This window comes from Kryptolebias marmoratus, linkage group LG6, assembly GCF_001649575.2.
Source record: "Kryptolebias marmoratus isolate JLee-2015 linkage group LG6, ASM164957v2, whole genome shotgun sequence".
In the NCBI taxonomy this organism is placed as follows: Eukaryota; Metazoa; Chordata; class Actinopteri; order Cyprinodontiformes; family Rivulidae; genus Kryptolebias; species Kryptolebias marmoratus.
The window spans coordinates 8,273,431-8,292,013 of NC_051435.1; the positions used below are offsets into that span (position 1 = coordinate 8,273,431).

General features: G+C 37.8%; 1 protein-coding gene across 1 annotated transcript in view; it reads left to right on the top strand.

Moving 5' to 3' along the window:
- Positions 1 to 18,583, top strand: part of LOC108240384 (E3 ubiquitin-protein ligase SH3RF3) — an 83,535-nt gene that overhangs the window by 52,486 nt on the left and 12,466 nt on the right. Inside the window, exons 2-5 of the mRNA XM_017423809.3 lie at positions 4,675 to 4,950; positions 7,760 to 7,855; positions 14,923 to 15,231; positions 16,196 to 16,311. Coding sequence (XP_017279298.1) covers positions 4,675 to 4,950; positions 7,760 to 7,855; positions 14,923 to 15,231; positions 16,196 to 16,311 — 797 coding nt within the window. The remainder of the gene's footprint in view (positions 1 to 4,674; positions 4,951 to 7,759; positions 7,856 to 14,922; positions 15,232 to 16,195; positions 16,312 to 18,583) is intronic.

Genomic DNA, 18,583 nt, shown 5'->3' on the forward strand with positions numbered 1-18,583 from the left:
CTCAGCACTTCCAATGTTTTGTCACAGACGCTCAGGAAATGCTCTTTCCTGTTACGACATGAAACAAAATCCCCATTCCACAAAGAGATGTCTCCATAGGAACGATTTTCCGAGCTTTGTTTGAAGGAACTGCATAAAGCCTTAATCCAGTGTACACCTTTGGGATGGGTTTACATTGAGACTATGAACCTTACCACCCAGCATCAGTGCCTGACCTAAAAATCTTCTGGAGAGCCTGAAAGCAAAAGAATGGAAGCCGTAATGTGGGATTAAGGAGCAGAGTTCAGGCTCTTGGATGGAGTGTGCAGGTGTTCACACACTTAGCTCACATTCCTTTGAGTGTGTGATGTGGTGTAAGATCTCATGGCAGACAAGTCTTAGTAACTTGGAACAGTGCTAGCTGGGGAAGTGGTAGTAACATCAAAAGCAGCATTAATTCTGTGTTTTCTTGATGTTTTTAAGTCTGTTTCCTCTTATTGCATCAACACAGATCTCACTCAGACAGTGGGACCTCGGGCTGTTCTCTGCAGTGTAGCATCTGGGGAGAATCACTCTATATGGGAGTGTATGACAAGAGTGTGTGTGAAGATGTGTGTTGCATAAAAAGAAGAAACCGTTTTTCTCTTTTAGCCTTCTTTCTGTTTTTTTTTTTTTGTTACAGTTGTTTGTTTACCTGGTTCTTATTTATGATAAACGGGCTTTCAGCGCCAGCTGCCTTCAAAAACATGCACAATAAATGTAGTGTGTGTTGCTCTTCTGCTTAGTTTGGGTTTATCTGGAGATTGAGTTGTATTGTGATGAAAATCTGTGCGTCGGTGACTCAAGAGAAATGTAGCAAGATAAAACTAATTTATTTATTTATTTAGTCCGGAATTAATTTAAAAAAAAAATCAGTCTTGTCTGTTTTCTGTCAAATACTTGATTCAGTCAATTTATCTATAATCTTAATTTTAACCCTTTTACTTCTGAGCAGTTAAATAGGGAGACTTGAAAACTTGTGAGTTGCATTAATTCTTAAACAGTTCAAATCTTTTGAAGTGAGGTTCTGTGAAAAGTTATAAACAATTAGTATCTCACTTGCTGTAGAAGGCGCTTTAATTGGCGAAACAGAGTATAACTTTAACTGGATTGATGAGCTAATGACTAGTCTGAGCAAGGCCAAGACAATAACAGATTTCGGCCATCTCATGACAACTCTAATCTTGAAAAAGTTCATAGCTGTTCATGCAAATTCTGCTTTTTAATTTTTATACCACCGTCAACTTTGTTTTTCGTTGCTGTGGGGCAAAAATCTAGTATCTCCATTTTTTCATTATTTTCATGTTTTTGCATGAACCAACATTATTGGTCACCCTTCACATCTATTTCTGTTAATGAATGGCCAATTAAAGAGTTGTCAAAAACTCAACTTGTGGCCAAAGTTTGTTTTATTGAAAATAACGGCATTGTTTTCATTTCATTTTTAACAGAATCCCACATCAGAAGTTTTTAAGTATTGATTTTATAGTTTTTTTGTTTCACCATCTCCCATAGTTACTGTCACCTAGCTTGGCTCACTGCTACATACGCCTGACTGCGACAGCAGGGAGAGGTTTGCCGCTCAAATTCAATACATTTCTTGAAACAATGGGTCCTTGATTTCACACAGATGTCAACAAAGGCAGGCTTACAGTTTCAAAGCTTCCTGTCTCATCTTCATGATGCCTACCAGTTGTTCCATCTGTGACACAAATAACATTACTGCCGTGCCTTCTGTCACAGCCGTTGTAGCGTCAACAAAGCTGGATCTCACGTTCAGTGGTTATAATCTGACATCTTTGATGTGTGAGATCAGAAGCAGACCTTCAGATTTGCCACTTCTGAGTGAGACGTGTATCTGATAAAATAATTTAAGAATTTATTCTCCTGTCAGGATTTGAATTAATTTTTGAGTAATCTTCATTTTAGTTTTATAGTCATGTTTCTACTTGTGTTCCCAGAGTCCTGTTATCCCTGTGTTTAGTTTATTCCCTGTGTTTGATATTGTTAGTTCCTGTGTAGTTTTGCTCCTTCTGTCCTCTGTGTCATTATTCACATGCCTTCAGCTCAGTAGTTTCCCTCATCAGCCGGCCGCACCCATCTGCACCTGTCCCTAATTTGTAATCACTCACCTGCTTCCACTTCCTCGTCAGCTGCCTTTAAATTCAGTCTTGCTCATCTCCTTGTCAGTGGTTCATTGTTGCTATCATGTGCTATCCTGGGGTTTTCCTGATAGCGCTTTGTGTAAGTTTTTGTTGCCTTCCATGGTATCTCTTTGTTTTGCTTTTTTATATTAAATAAGTCAGTTTTCTTTGAGCTGCTTCTATCCATCTGCTTTTTAGGTCCATCCAGCACTAAACTGTGACATCTCCGACCTTTTATTGTAATCTTTCAATGGTTCCCATTAGGCACTGGCTGCTTCTTCACTTCCTTCAGTCAAGTCTTTAACTCTGGCAATTTTCAGATCAGGGTTTTTGTTTTTTAATCCACCTAACTCATATCTATCAAACATTTGAGTATGAAGGGGACAAAACCCAAGGGATGAACCAGGTTGATTCTACACATTACAGAAAACAATTTATTTAGTTAGTTCCACTGCAAACAACTTGACAAGCATTTTTTTTTTGTGCAACAAAAGAAGCCAAGGTGTTCTCTCTAAGAACAGCATAACTTTGTCTGCGGTGTAAAAACTGGACATGCGAAAGACAAAAGCAGTTGCCAGCCGAAAATGTACACAGCAGTAAACAATACTTGAGGGGGATTGGCTTTAAGAAATAGGAAAAAGAAAACAGCAAAGACCTGACAGCCAACCTGAGAGCTGCATCATCCTTCAGCTGATCCTTCTGCTGTATGAAAAGTTTTCAGCCAAAAGCCTTTGGGAATCATGTTGGTTTTCTGTCTGTCAAACTGTCATCTTTAGCTTTTCTGTTAGATGCAAGTGGAGTGATGGCAACCAGTGGAAGGCTGCTAGAAAACAAAGTGTCTAATGATACATTTGGTGTTTTTAGGTTGCCTGTTATGTGTAGATACAACAGTGTATCATCTGTTGAGTTAGATGTCTTCCATAGGTCAGTGTCAAATGGCTGAACGTTCATCCATTATTCAAAACATTCATCTAAAAATGGCTCAAGGACTAAACAACAACAACAAAAAAATGAGTCAAAGGTGGAAAGTGCATAGAACTGCTTGAAAAGATTTACAAGAACGTTTTGTTTTTTAAGCAGAATTTGAGCAGATCTGATGGTGGTTTATGACTTTTGGGATATATCACAACACAGAGTGGATTTACAAGCCTCACAGACTTCATGTTCTGTTAGGTTGATAAAAAAATTCAAATTTATATTAATTAGACTTTCCCATGTCTAAGTACTGTGGACAGTTATGCAATATGTGTTTTGACCATCATTAATAAGGATTGAGATTAATTCGATAGAGAGAAAAGTGCAGAGAATTGAGAAAATCCACACATGGAGGTTCACAAAATTCACTGCAGCATTTATTTATTTATTTGTACTCATAATGTCATATATCTGTTCAGGGTGCGGGTAAATGGACCCGTACATGTCTGTCACTGACATGTGATAAGTGAGACACCACAGACCCGATTTTGATGAAACTCCAGGGAGTCATGCTTCACACAGCTCTGGCATTTTTAAAATTACTATGTTTGGCCCACTGTAGGAGCAGCAATTACCTGGCAAACATTTTAATAACCAGCCATATCTCACATACTGCTGAGGGGAATATCCAGTTACCCATGCTCTACAAATTACTCTCAAGGGCCAACACATTGAAACACATTTGGATTTATAGCTGTATTTCTTTAACTTGTTTTCTTCCCCTTTTTATTTTTTTTCTTCCTTTTGCTAATTTACTAATAACTGCCAGGTCACTACCTTATAATTTCTCTTCTTTTAATGTGTCACAGTAATTACAATGAAGGTTAAATGTCAAATATTACTTTTTCAGTCCCATAGCAGTTCAAAACATGTTAGAAAGGCTCAGTTTTCAGCCTCTCATAAAACCACATTACAGCTTAAACTTTCAAGGCCAAGGATTGTGGGGGGTAGTTATCTCATCATTTTACCACTGTGGCATTAATAATAGGCATCAAATCTTTTAATGATCTGCAGGGGCCTCAAAACACACTTACTGTAAAGTGGCTTTAAGCAAGACTTTTATGTTAAAGACACACCTGTCAGCTAATCTTTTAATTAATAACTGTCAGGCCACAATAGTGTAAATAAATCACCCAGTTCCCATGGGTTTCCGCTTTCAAGTTGAAATTTATGAGCAAAATAAAAAGCGCCTTTAAAACAGCAACAGAGATAGCTCGAGTGTAGCAATTTCTGTTATGTTCTACCTCTAAATAAGTTTGTACAGTCATGTGAAATACATTTTTTTATAACTACAGTGCAGTTTTGTTTCCAGTAAAATTACAACTTTACCAAGATCTGCTGAAATGTAGATCTAAGTCTGTGTCTTCAGGCTGCTGCTGGCAAAAGCATGGAGTGCTGTGAAGCAACATGTTGGCCCTCACTACCATAAGCAGCATTAAAGACAAGTTTACTGCCTTGTATTGATTCTGCTTTAAGAGCTTACTCGAGGAAGCGTCCGTACAACACTGAATGATGTGTTTGTGTGTTTGCTTTACAGAACATCCCAGCGCTGCCTTGTGGTAAAGCGCTCTACTCGTACGAGGGCAAGGAGCCGGGGGACCTTCAGTTTTCCAAGGGTGACATCATCATCCTGCGACGCAAGGTGGACGACAACTGGTACCATGGCGAGCTCAATGGTTGCCATGGTTTCCTGCCAGCAAGTTACATCCAGCTGCTGCGACCCCTGAGTCAAACGCCGCCCCAGGGCAAAGCACTGTACGACTTTGAGGTGAAAGACAAAGACCAGGACAAAGACTGTCTGGCCTTCAGCAAGGTAACACACACACACACACACACACACACATACACACACTGTGCACACAAAACCTGAAAGACTGTCATTAAATAAGATCCAAACAGGCTACAATGGTGAATCATTGGGGAGATTTAATGGATTGATGTGCAAGAATATAAATAATTTAGTAGAAGAAACACACCTACCTGTCATGTTAAACAAGGCTAATGGCTTGCATTTTTTTAATAATAATTTATCACACCTGACTCTATGCTGCAAGATGGATTTTGAATCTGTATACTGCATCTTGTCGCCGCTAAATCAAAATTATTTAGCTTAATTCAAACTGTTAATTATGAAATAGTAAGATTTATTATTTTGCCACACAGAAATGTGATGAGTTATATATAGCTTCTTTGACAGCTGCCTGCTTGTATCATGTTATTTTGTTTTTAAACCAGCGTGACGGTGTAAAATGAATTTTTCAACAGTGTATGTGTTTGATGTGATGTATTCCAAGTGTGGAGATAAAATCACTTAGCAGTCAGCTGCTCATTACCGCTCTCCATGAGAATTTGGCTGAAGCTGATTTTAAGAGAGATGCAGATTTTATTTTTTTATTTTTTAACTGCTGCAGAACAGAAGATTAAAACCCTTCCATTGAGTTTCTCTGGTTGGATGTAAAAGTTACATTACATGTATTTTTTATTATTATAACAAAGGTCAAGGAGAGGCCACTACTTAAAGACTGTCCTGTTAATGAGACCTCAAGCAAGAAACCAAAGTGTTTTATGAGTGTTTGTCAAATGTTAGAAAAAGAAAGGCTGTGAAAAGTCCAAGAAAAAGGTAAAATACGTCTGCTCTTTTGACCACAGCTGCTTTAATTGGTGGAATATCACCCTGCTGCCAGCGCTCAGCATTTGAATTCATTATTCTCACGAAAGACAATTTTTTGGGTTTTCAAGTTGAATGTTTTCTCTGTTTTTTTTCAGAAGCAATTCATGCAAGTGTTGATAATATGTTTCTGTGCTGAAGACCTTCAGCATATAATACAGTGATAATTTTGGATGTTGAAGCAGAAAATGACGGAAGCCTGTGTTTTAAATTAGTCCCCATTTGTATCTCTGAAATTAAGACTCAAACAGAAAGGGAAAAACTATTAAAACCCAGCATTCTGTCCTTCAGCAAAACATATCCAAGTGCATTTATATTGTTTGTGCTGGTTATCATTTGTTTTAGCTCTTTAAACTGACTCATCTGTGCTGAACCGAGGGCTCGAGATCGTCATTCTTACTGTCTAAATATTTCCTGCAGTGACAGAAAGAGAAAGGTTATTAAATTTTTCTGAACTATTGACTCCATTGCAGTCTTCCCAGGACAAGTCAGATCCAAATGAACAAGATAATGATAATGATCAATATATCACATTATTTCCCATCTTTGGGTTAAGCTAATCAACAAGTCTATGATCGGAGATTGCATTAAGCTGTAAGCACACACAGAGACACATGGTGTGCTTTATTTGTGTTGTCATGCAGAACCAGTGAGTGTGATATTGTTTTCTCAGTGTGAGAGGTAATTACTCAGTATGACTAATATACAACCATTTAACAGCATTATAGCTGCCATCCTGTAATGGCCTAAACTCAGACCTTGATATGAGGAGAGAAGTAGCAGTATGTGGGTGTGTTGTGAACAACAAAATACTCTTGTCCTGAGTAAGCATTAAGGCAAGATAATTTATACCTTTAACTTTTGATGTTACCTATGGGATTGATATCTCAAGTAAATAGCGGCTCATAAAAAACTGCTTTTAATTAAGAGCCTTTAAAAAGGTAAAGACTAAAATGGACAAATCGGTATTTACTTTAGCATTGTCCCCCGGTAATCCTTCTCCCTCTTGTTGTCTTGCTACGCTCACCAAACAAAAGTCCTGGTTTTAAAGACTTAAATTCTCTAACATTGTCAACAGCTTTCATAAACCCCTGAAAAAAGCATTTATCATTGACCACTTGACCTCATAAAAGCACAAAAAAACTTGCTTAATTGATTTCTTTTTAAATGCTGAAATTTACTCAGACCATTGATGCATAAAAGAGTTTAAAACATTTTAGTAAGTTATTTTCTTAAACAGAAATATATAACCGTGGAAAAGAACAGCACTGGCATATTCTGTGGGTTCTGAAGCTCCTCTCATCTTATTTTGTCAAGGTGCCCATCTTTGTGTGGAACAATACAAGCTTTTATTCCAACTTGAGACGATGTCCTAAATTTTAAATGGACACAGATACTTTTCTAAGTTTTCATTTGTATCACCTCGATGTAAAGAAAGCAGGAAAGGTTCTTCTATTTAGAGACTTTATGTCAATCAGACTGTGCTCTTATGGGCAGAGTACAGTGTCTTTGGTACCTATAGCAATGCCAAATGTGGAAAATTTGGATAAATCTAGCATAAATGTGTGTTATAAAGTGCTGCAGGTTTTTAATCTATTATGTGTTAATGTTATTACTTGGTTCCAACTATAACATCTGACCTTTTCAGAACATAATTTACATAATTTAGCAAACTGAAACGTTTGTTGGACATCTAAAATGTACTTGTAGAGCTATATATATATATATATATAATAATCAGTACAATCTATTAAAAATATTACATTTTATTGTATGAATTCTTTTATAAATTGCTTATATTTATTTTACACCCAGATTAGATAAGACATCTCCTTGCAGCGACTCAAAACATAACTGAGCTGTCTATTATTTGTGGAAATGCAGTATTCCTGCAGGGAAAAGTGTGTCTGTGTGTACAGATACGTGTGGTTTCACTCATTTCCTCTCTTTCCAGGATGAGGTGCTGACAGTAATCAGGCGAGTAGATGAGAACTGGGCAGAAGGCATGCTGGGAGACAAGATTGGCATCTTCCCTATTCTCTATGTAGAGGTAAACTGACACACCAACAAAAGAGCTGCTAAGGCAACTGTAATGTTTCAGCAATACATTTATTATCCGTTATTCTTTTTGCTGTCTTGATAGAGGAAAATATAAACATCCTCTTTGTCTTATCTTATCAGGATTTTCTTGTGCTCTCGTCTCATCAATCAAATGAGTCAAGCTCGGTTAGATTTTCTTGTGATTCGTAGAAATGGAAGCTCACTAATTCAAATTTGTTTGACCAAAACGGTTTTAGCACCAAATCCATCAATGATTAATTAAACACTGTCAACAGAAAATGTTCCCTCATGTAAATGAACTAAATGTAATTCTTTTCCAGTACTGCACGTTACCAGAGGAGCGGCTGCTTCTTCTATAATCTTCTGTAATTTGCACTTCACATATAATGAGAACAAAATCTCTCATATTTATGATATTTCTAAGGTTGGAACAGTGGAGTAGTAGGCCTATAGTGAGTTCATGAATATGCTGAATTACATCAAAGTTCCTCATGACTCTTCTTTATTAGGCTGTGAAAATGTGGCATCGAAAGCTAAAACATCATATAAATTCAGCTGAACATAATTAGCTCAAGAAGTGCCAAAACTATGAGCAATGCTGTTTGATAATTAAGCGTATGTCTTTTCAGTAAAGGGATAAAAAAAAAAAGTTAGAACACCCTAAATATTTTACCTTCTCTCATCATGCCCTGCCTGTCAAACGTGAAGCATAGTTTACTTTAATCCATGTGCAAGTGAAGAATTATTATGCACAGTTTAAGCAGGATCACATTTAAGGCTCTTAGACAGTATTAATAAAGGCACTAGCGAAAAGATGTTTGCTTTTTTTCTCTCCCCATCAACACAAATATGTGAGCCTACTGATTCATTTATGGCCCTGTCAGAAAAAAGAAATAAAACCTTCAGAAGTGAAAGAAAACTCAGTCGAAGTGAAAAATGTTTCAGGGTGTCTGATTCCATAAGGATTACATTGAGTCATTCTGGTGCACGAGGTGAAATGTGAGTTCTGCTGCAGCTTAAAATAATTTATTAGGATATGAGCTTAGTTTATCTTATATTTTTGTTTCTAACTTATAGGAGCACGAGGCAAACGGCTCACCACTACAGCAACCCTAAGATGTGCTTTGGTGCTACTTTATCTGTTTGTGCATGTCCTAATTTTTATAACCTGGCTGCACAATCCTGCTGGTGCGTACATCCCATCATCTGTGAGGTCACAGTGAAGTTTGAGATCAACTGTCAGGTCACCAATCAGGTGCAGCAATCTGAACCATGGTGCTAGTATTATTGTGTGAATCCTGATTCACACCATAATAATGTTGTTTTTTGCTTGTTTTAAAAATATTTGAAAATGTTCAGCACATTCAGGAGATGGGTGCTATGACATTTGGCTTTTGTGACTTTAATCCCCATGGAAATACACTGAAATCTCTTCAGTTCCTTAAATACATTGTTCTCACTGACTTCTGATTCAGCATTCTTGCTCTATTTTTGTCGATTCATTGTTTTGTTCGTAAAATTGATGTCAAGTGAAACAATAATAACCCGAGCTGTGTTATTATCAGCCAAATTGACCTTCCAAACCCTAATCATTATAAGACTACACTTCCACTCTGTTTGATGTCAAGATCAGGTGAGAAACATTTGTGATAATAGGAGGTTTTCTTTGTTCATTTATTACCTGTACAATGTTTTTTCAGCAGCAGAATCTTACTTGTACAATATGTGAAACTCCACATACAGGCACAAAGATCCTTTAATCTCACAGTCCTCTCACCAAACTCATTTTCTCAATCTGTCTGGGCTTTCAGCCTACTCAGACTGGGAATCTAGGCCACCCAATCATGGATCTCTGACATTAGCTCTTTGACCAAACCACTCTCTTAGTAGGCGTCATGATTAAGCAGTAGACTCAGCAAGGTTGGGACAAACACACAGACACACAGGGGATCCCATTAGATGAAGATATATCAATAATTTAAACCTCTCCATCACTCTGACACAGCAGGGGTACAGGGGTCTGTGTGAGTATATGCATGTGTGTGTGTTTGCAACAAGAAGCTAATGAGGGAACCCAGCTGGAACCGCTGCTGATCTGTATGATTGTGTGTGTGTGTGTGTGTGTGTGTGGATACAAAATACCCTGTTAATGCTCATGTTAATATTTTACAGCCTTGGCAAAATGACAAGGGATGTTAGTGAGGTGAGCGGCAATTTGGAGACTATATGCTGAGCTGTGTCATTCTCAGAATAGTTCTAGGAAACAAAAAATAAGGATGTGTGTTACAGGGTAGACGCTTCAGAAGACAGGGAAAAGATGCCACAGCAGATTTACAACTTTGTGAGGGATTCTTGCCGGTGTGGAAGTTGTTACAATGAATGTCTGTTTATCCTATACACTATAAAATTAACCCTCATTGGTCCCGAAAAAGCTAAAAATACATTGTCACTCCATCTAAGTTCTCCAAGAGCAGAACTGGATGTTGAAATCTGGTACATTTTTGCACTGTTTTGTCTACAGCTTTAAAAGAAAAGTTCTTCACTATTTTTGACACAAATATAGCTTCATGTTCTGACACAGAACTGTACCCATTGAACTCTCACATCTATAGTCAGATTAAGATCTCAAAATAACCGTACATGCATGGTTTTTGTACTGTGGAAGGAATCTAAACTACCTGGAGAAAACCCACACAGGCCCAGAGAGAACGTGCAGGCTTGGTTCTGTAAGGCTCCAGCTGGGAGTCAAACATTGAACTTTCCTGCCAGGAAGGAATATTATCGATCACCTTTAGTTTAGTTTATGACTTAGGGGTTTTAAAGGTACGTTTATATATTGTCAGTTATTCTTTTTTAACTCAACAAAATTCTGTGAAACTGAACTGAAAGAAAAACTCCTTAATTTCCCAAGAATTCTTTGGGTAAAGAACTAAAACAGTTCTTTTCACCTTGTGTTCATACAGGTTTTACAACAAATCTGTACATTTTGTTGCTTTTTTCCTGTTGTTGGTTGTTGTTGCATTTAGTTCCATTGGGTTTTTGCAGTGTTTTTTTTTCTTCCTGTTTTTGACCATGCTGAGCTTGCACTGCAATAAAACAGATTTCTTTTGAGCATCTTAATAGGTGCAAAGCTTTTTTGAAATATGAGAATCCTCAGACAACTGCACAGCTGGATGGAAGTCTGGTTTTCCTCAAATGATACATATAATCAATGCTAAAATTATACATTATAACTATACTTTTTGTTATCGCACCTAAGACACATATGCAGCTTTAAAAGCCTTTGGAAGATGTTGCAAGAGCATTTTTCCTCTTCATCTTCACTGCAGACAGAAGGAAAAGAATAAAGATAAGAGGAAAATAATAAATCAAATTGTCTAGCTGCAGGCAATCCACAATTGAATTTGAGATTACTTTAATTTAGTTATGAGTGTAGGTGGATTTATTGAGTGTGAACTTGGTGCGAGCTGGGTTCATGGTGTCCCGTGTGAAGGTGCAGCTGTGTTTGTTGGGTTCAAATACATCTCATCTAGCCTCTGATGGGCGCATGTTTGGGCGGGTGGAGCAAGTAGTTTGGATTCATGTTGTTTAAGTTTAGGAGTTCTGGGAGGAAGGGAGGTCAGTGTAGGTGGGTTTGTGTTCAGTGCCTGTGGCTTTTGAGTAGATCAGAATTTGTTTCATGCTGCTTGAAGATTAGCTTTGGACATGCTTGTTTCAGCTGGACACTGTCAGTGAGAAAAATAACAAAAAAAACAGACATCTGGGAAGAAAATGAGACTGGGAGCACTGTTAGCTCGCCTCATTCAATAACAGAATACCTTGGATAATTTGTTCAGGAGAAGGCACTAAGTGAAGAACTCTCACACACACACACACACCCTCTCATGTCCTTTGCAGCATGATCAGGCACATTTAATAGTAGTAGAGAAACTGAGACAGTAGTGATTAGTGCGAACTTGTGTGTGAGAGTGTACGGTTTGTGGGAGTATTGTGTGACATGAATCTTCTAGATGCATTCATGAACTTAACTGGAACGTCTGTGCTTAGGTGACCCAGTATGAGTGTGTGTTGCCTCACTGACCTTTTTAACATATGTGTGTGTGTATTTGTTTATGTATATCTTTTTGTCAGCCTCTTGAGAGTTTAGAACTGAATTATATCTGCAGCATCAATCCATCATGCTCATTAGCATATGATTTGGCTTTAATTAGCATATATATTAATATGGAAATACAACATCACCAACACTGAACCCAGACGAGGCAGCCCTATACACTGTTTCACACACACACACACACACACACACACGCACATGCACATTAAAAGACACAGAAAGACATTAACAGAAAAAAAGAAATGAAATGAAATCTTGGCTTTCTCTAGGGATCTTTCAGGGGTTTGAGGTTTTACTAAGCAGATATGATTGCAATGTAGAATTTTTGAGGTACTGAAGCCAGTGGTGGCTGTTAGCTATCGCTTTTTTTTTGCCTCAAATTGTTGCTATATGTATATATATATATATATATATATACATACTTGTGATAAAAAATGTGCAACAAGTCACAACTGTCACTCCAAAACTGAACTTTAGCATACAGTTAACACTCAAGTAAAGCAGATATAATATCCAATTTACACTGGAGGAAAAAAGGCGCTAAGATAAACAGAGACCTTTACAGAAGAAGGTGTGAAAGACGTCATACTAATGTAAAAAAAAATTATTATTTTTTTCTTCCAATAGAGTTTGTGTAATATTTTATTTTCTGGGAATGTGGGATGTGAGATATAAGTAGCAGATAGCGTAGTATGAACATTAATTTAAAAAACAATTAAAGCTTTCCATATTTGTGTTTGCTTGTAAAAGAGGAATATATAGAAAAACTGTCATGATTGCCGAAACTCTTCAAAATAAAACATCCAAGTTAACAAATTGTTTAGGTGCAATTAACAAAGTGCTTACAGCCACAAAGCACACAATACAATTAAGCATAATAATGCAACTTCCTGGTTTATTAAATTTGAATGGCACATGCTGGGGTTTTTTTGCAATCAATGTTTCCTCTGGTAAATGTTCATGAAATGACTGTGAAATGACAGCCAAGGTTTATGACAGAAGTCATTCAGACTCCATCAAGAAATCTTTTTGTTGCAGGTATTGAGGAAAAAGTCTCAAACCCCAAGAGTGTTGTTGCTGCAAGGCGGTGGTGTTAATGACTGCGCCATTACACAGCCCCCGAAGCTAGATCCAATAAGTCATATGTCTTTTAGAGCTAAGGGAACTTGGTACATGAGAAGCTGCACACCCAGATTATTAACTTCCTAACCCTTTTAAAAAGATTTGTTGTTTTTTTTTCTATTCATATGCAAACTGATCCATGTTGCCTTGTGTCAAATGTTTTAAAACTTAATTACCAACCATCAATAAATCACATTTCTCATTAAGACCAGTCAAATCAAAATAACTGTGTGAGCTGTGCTGCCTTAATGTAGCGTTGTTACTGTTGTTATTTAGTTTTTCTTTTTTTTTTCCCACTGTTAAAGAAAGACAGAAGCTTTCACCGCGTCTTACTGTAAAACTGACAAATCAGTTTCTTGCCTAGAATTTTGTGGCTAAAATGCTGATGAAACAGCTCCCATTAACTTTCAGCATGTTTAAAATTTGACAAAGTATTGTAGCATGTATGCTGTTCTGAAAACTCCTTTGGTTGTTGTTCTGGCTTTGGTCCTGTCTAAACTGTTTGCAGAGGGCTGTTTGAAAGCTACAGGTAGCTGGCTTTGCACTTTGGTTAGTTTTTTTTTTTCTCCCTGCCAGTTACATTCAGGTGATGCAGTTCCAAGTAATTAAGTTCTATGTGGACCCAGCCACATACTCTATCACTGCTGAACAATGCCGACGTAAAGCTTTCCTTCGATCCACCTTTCTTTCTCTGCCGTCACAGTAGTTGACTGGGAAACCACAGTGTTCCCAAACAGAAGACTTTAATGGTAGCGGGGAGGTCCTACACTCTGGTCTGGTTGTTTTCTTCCTGCACTTTCTTTGTGGTGTTGATTCCTGTGCTACCTTTTAAAAAGATTATGCCAGAACGTAGAGTTCGACGCATAAACATCTTCACATGTACAGGTTTAAAACATAGATGCATTTGTTCAATACACCTGCATGCCAAACCAAAAGGCCCACGCTGAAAATCTTTGTTACAAATACATGTATTGTTACACATCCTGTCTTCTATCATTATTGTTTCCTTAATTCTCAGCTTCTTAAAAAGGCTGAAAAAGATTTCTATCTTTAAAAAAAGGTACATGAATACAAGCCTGTCCAGAGCAGAAACCTCTGCATAGGTGCCAAGTGAGCCTCCTGGCAATAAAAAACATTTTTTTAACTCTTTTTTTTTATTATCTTTAAATCCAGACATACTATAGGTGAAACACATAGCTATAAAATATTATAGGAATAATACACAAGTTACAAGATCTCTTGCTGTAGCAACTTTTGAGGGTGTTTTTTTTTCTTCAAATTCTCTTTCTTATGTAATTTCTTTGTAAATGTATGCTTCGTTATGTTCATAATTATCTTGCTTGATTTCATTTTGTTCTGATAATTAGTCCCTTCATCATTCCAGATAAATTAACATGAGCAAATTCTTTCCTTTTCACCGCATACTTTCTGCTCCCAGAGGCGCCTCCTCTGAGAACAGCTTTCACAGCCGTGTCATATGTTTTCTGTAAATAATGGCACAATCAGCAGTAGCTTTGCTGCTGTGGTAAATCATGTGAGTATAATGAATTAGATAAGTGAGGTGGTTGCTTACCTGTGTGTGTGTGTGTGTGAAACAGTGAGATCATTACATGATGCAGCTGCTGTAAGTGATGATTGTTTTGTTGCAGGTTTAAGCTGCTGCCAACAAGAACAAGCCAGAAAAGGTCACACTTACACATTTGTGTATGTAGCAGATGTACATAAACCACTCAGTTCTGACATCTAACATCTGAACTACTTTTCTCTTGTCCTTCCTTCCCCCATCTCCTTCTCTCCTCTCTGCCCTCTGCTCCCCTCAGTTAAATGAAACAGCAAAGCAGCTGATGGAGATTGACAAACCAATGCCAGCTAATGCACCAGGTCCCAGCTCTGAGCCAGCCCCTCTGGGCCCCTGCTCTCCCGGGCCCTCTCCCATTGCCTCCCCGTCTAATGGAAATGGCTCCGGCCACAGGAGAGGCGAGGGCAAGAAAAACGCAAAGAAGCGGCATTCGTTTTCTGCACTATCTGTGAGCCAGAGAGCCGCCCAGCTCAACAACAGACACAGCATGGAGATCTCCCACCCAGTCCTCATCAGCTCCTCGGACCCCAGAGCCGCCGCACGCATTCAGGTGCCTCCACACAAACACGCTGTGATTATTAAATCAGACAGTTTGGGGATTCAGATACTTTTATTTTCATTATTTTAATTTAGCAGGCTAGAAGAAGTTCCAACGCTTTTAACATAATATGTTCAGCAGTAGTTCAATGGAAACAGAGATTATTACTTATATTTTGAATGTATTAAAGTTTAGCATTCCTTTAGGAATGCATGTAACTCGCTGACTCTGACGCCAAAGTTTTAGGCTAAAATAATTCTGTGTGCAGATATGACAGTTTTAGTCAAACTTTGAAAATAACGCTATATTGCTCAGAGTATGTGTTGCGAATGACTCTCAGCTACAACCACACCAAATTAGCACAATCTCTGTAAAAATGACTGAATTATAGTAATGTTTTGTATTGTAAAGGTCATTTGCCTGTAGCTGCTGTCTTAAATTGGGTTGACTCCAAAAGGTTAATCAGTAGTAGATGTACATCCAATAATTATTTCCCGAAAGAGTCATTAAAATTTGTTCAGTGGTTCATGAAATACTTGTTAATAGAGAGATAGAGTTGAATGCAAATAGTTAATGGCAACATATTAAACGAAGATCTTGTATAATCTATCAATGCTCAGAATTCCTGTTGGGGATCAGCCGTGAGATAAATAAATAAACAAAAGATACAATAAATATTCTCAGGTGGAGGTATTCACAGTGGTGCCTAGGGAACATTAGTTTCTTTATTGCTCTAAATAATGTTCTCTGCCAATTTGATACAAATAAAGTCATTTCTCTTTTTGATATCTGCCAGCAGGAGACATGTTGCTTTTACAGTCCAGGCTGATGGTTCCATTTATACGTGGGCCAGAGTGTTCTTACTGTTTCTGAATAATACCATTTATGCTGAAAGGACTGCCAGCAAATGTTTTAGGCTTTTCTTTTTCTTTTTTTTAATGCAAACCACTCAGTTTTTTTGTTTACATGTTTTTAGGATGCATCTCCTCCAGGTCCCTCCCCCTCTTCTGCAGGGGTGCCTCTCCCTCCCAAAGTGGCATCTCTAACCTCAGAGCTGCTGGCCCATGCCAAGGTGCAGCTACCACTCAACATGTGAGTACCCTTCTGTGCTGTCAGCTTATCCAGCTGTGATTTTTTTTTTTTTTTTCGTTCTTTCTTTGTGAAGGCCTCTTTCCACCTGCCCACTCTCTCCACCAACAGAGTGAATACATGTGAGATTCAAGCGAGATTTCACAAAACTCCCTTCTGACAGCGTTAGACATATTGGCTCCTTTTGTGCCCAGAGATGTTGGCCATGTTCCACCACCTCTGCAACCATATTTACTCCTTCACCAGTCAAGGATGAAATCCCCTTCAGAGAGGAAAAATACAGTTCACTAAATTTGTGTGAGGCTCCGGTTTCATAACAAACCTGACAACCTGAAAGAATTAAGACACCAAGAAATCTGGCAGCAAGATGTTGTCATGTTTTACTTTAAACGTGAGGGGAAAAAAAACAACATTACATGCAGATATTAGAAAGAAGTCAATATACATAGATTGTACAAAGAACTTGCAAATACTGCAGGTGGAAGCTTTAACTTTTGACTTCATGAACTTTGCATGAATGGCTCAAACAAATGATATTATTATATAATTGTGAATACAAAAATTACATCCTGAGTACAAGTACTTACATTTGAGTACTTGCTAGTACTAAATACTGATACCAGTACTAACAAATCTATTACTGCTTACATTTAGTAAAACCTTGAATTATAAATTTAATCTGTTCCAAGGGATATGTATGTTGAAAATGTGTATTTTGAGCACTTTTTTTATGAAAAAAATGAAAAAAAAAAAAAAAGTAAAATAAAATAAAAACAATTTTCCTGCCAGGGCCTGAGCTGTGAGGTTGTTGGGAAGCTTGGACTCAGATCTGTATATTCTCAGGATTCTCTGCTCAGTCGGCAACTTGTAAGGAGTGTGGATCAGGACAGCCAACTCAAAAGAAAAAAAATTACTTCCACACAGCTGACATTGCTTCTCCTCTACCATCTGACTGCTCAGTAATAGCTTAATGACCAGTGAAAATAACACTGGTTTAAATTGGTACTGGAACATTTTTACGAGTAAGGGTGCATGCCCAAAGTATTTGTGCATCCCTAATCCTGATTGGCCAAATCTGACCTTGGCACTTTTACTGCTTGTTTTACTAAGTAACTGTGAGGGATGGAGGAAAGAAAAAGTTTGAAGTTTAATTGTGGTCCTAAACTTCCATCTTTGTATTCAGCTGTTATTCTGTCCAAGGTTAGAATTAGATTTGTGGTTTAAATCACTAAAAGTCCCCACTAGGTTAGATTTTCAAATGTGTGTGTATTCTCTATTAATCGCCGTCCTTCTGGCAGGATGTGAGTCAAATACAGCAGCATTGTCAACCCTAATAATATCACCTTCCAAGTAGCTTAACAGGTACACAACCACACACTCACACACACACACACTTACCAACACAAAATGGCTTTGTCCCACTGATGAGGTCCGACGTTTTCATCTTGACCTGGCAACTATTCCTGTTGCCATGGGGAGATGGGAGACAGTCCCCACATCTGTTACCATGGTAACGGGGAGGTAGCACATATAGGGCTTGTTTACTCTGCGCTCTTATCCAGTCTTGTGCTACATAATATGAATGTCTCTCCTCGACAGGAGGTGTTTACACAAGCAGAATAATCATCACACAGTCAAATATAGTCCATAACAAGGATATACAGTATACCACCTTCTTTTTATAAGCAGGTAAACAAGGACTTATTGATTGGGGCACCCATTTATAGAATGTCAAACTATTTAGAAGTGAGTATCATTCAGTAAGCCTCAAGTGGTCATATTGGTCACACAGAGTGATGTTACTGACTTAAAGTGATATTAATGACTTAAACAGTCTATAGGTGAAAACTTTGCTTCTGTTCTTATGTTAAAAAACAAAAAAACAACCTTCTGTTGTCTAATAAATTTGGAATTTACATGCTACAACAATAAATTCAACAAGTACAGATATTTTTCTAATATAGTTATCACATATATTCATAATACTTATGTCGGTTATGTCCTGTTTCCCAAAAGAGGCTGGTATGAGCAGACTTTTAAACATTTAGGAAACAGACACGAAGCACTGTGGGAAAATGGATGATAAATGGTGGGAGACCCAAACAGAAGTGTTTGTCTTTACTCGCTGACAAAGATCCTCTTGTAGGTTCTTTGTGAATGAGTTGGTGGAGCTTCACTGACATGAGGGTTTTTATCATTTGACTCTTTGAGCTCTTCAGTAAACAGTAGTGGGGGAAAATGTTGAGATACTTATTATTCACCACTTTTTTTTTTA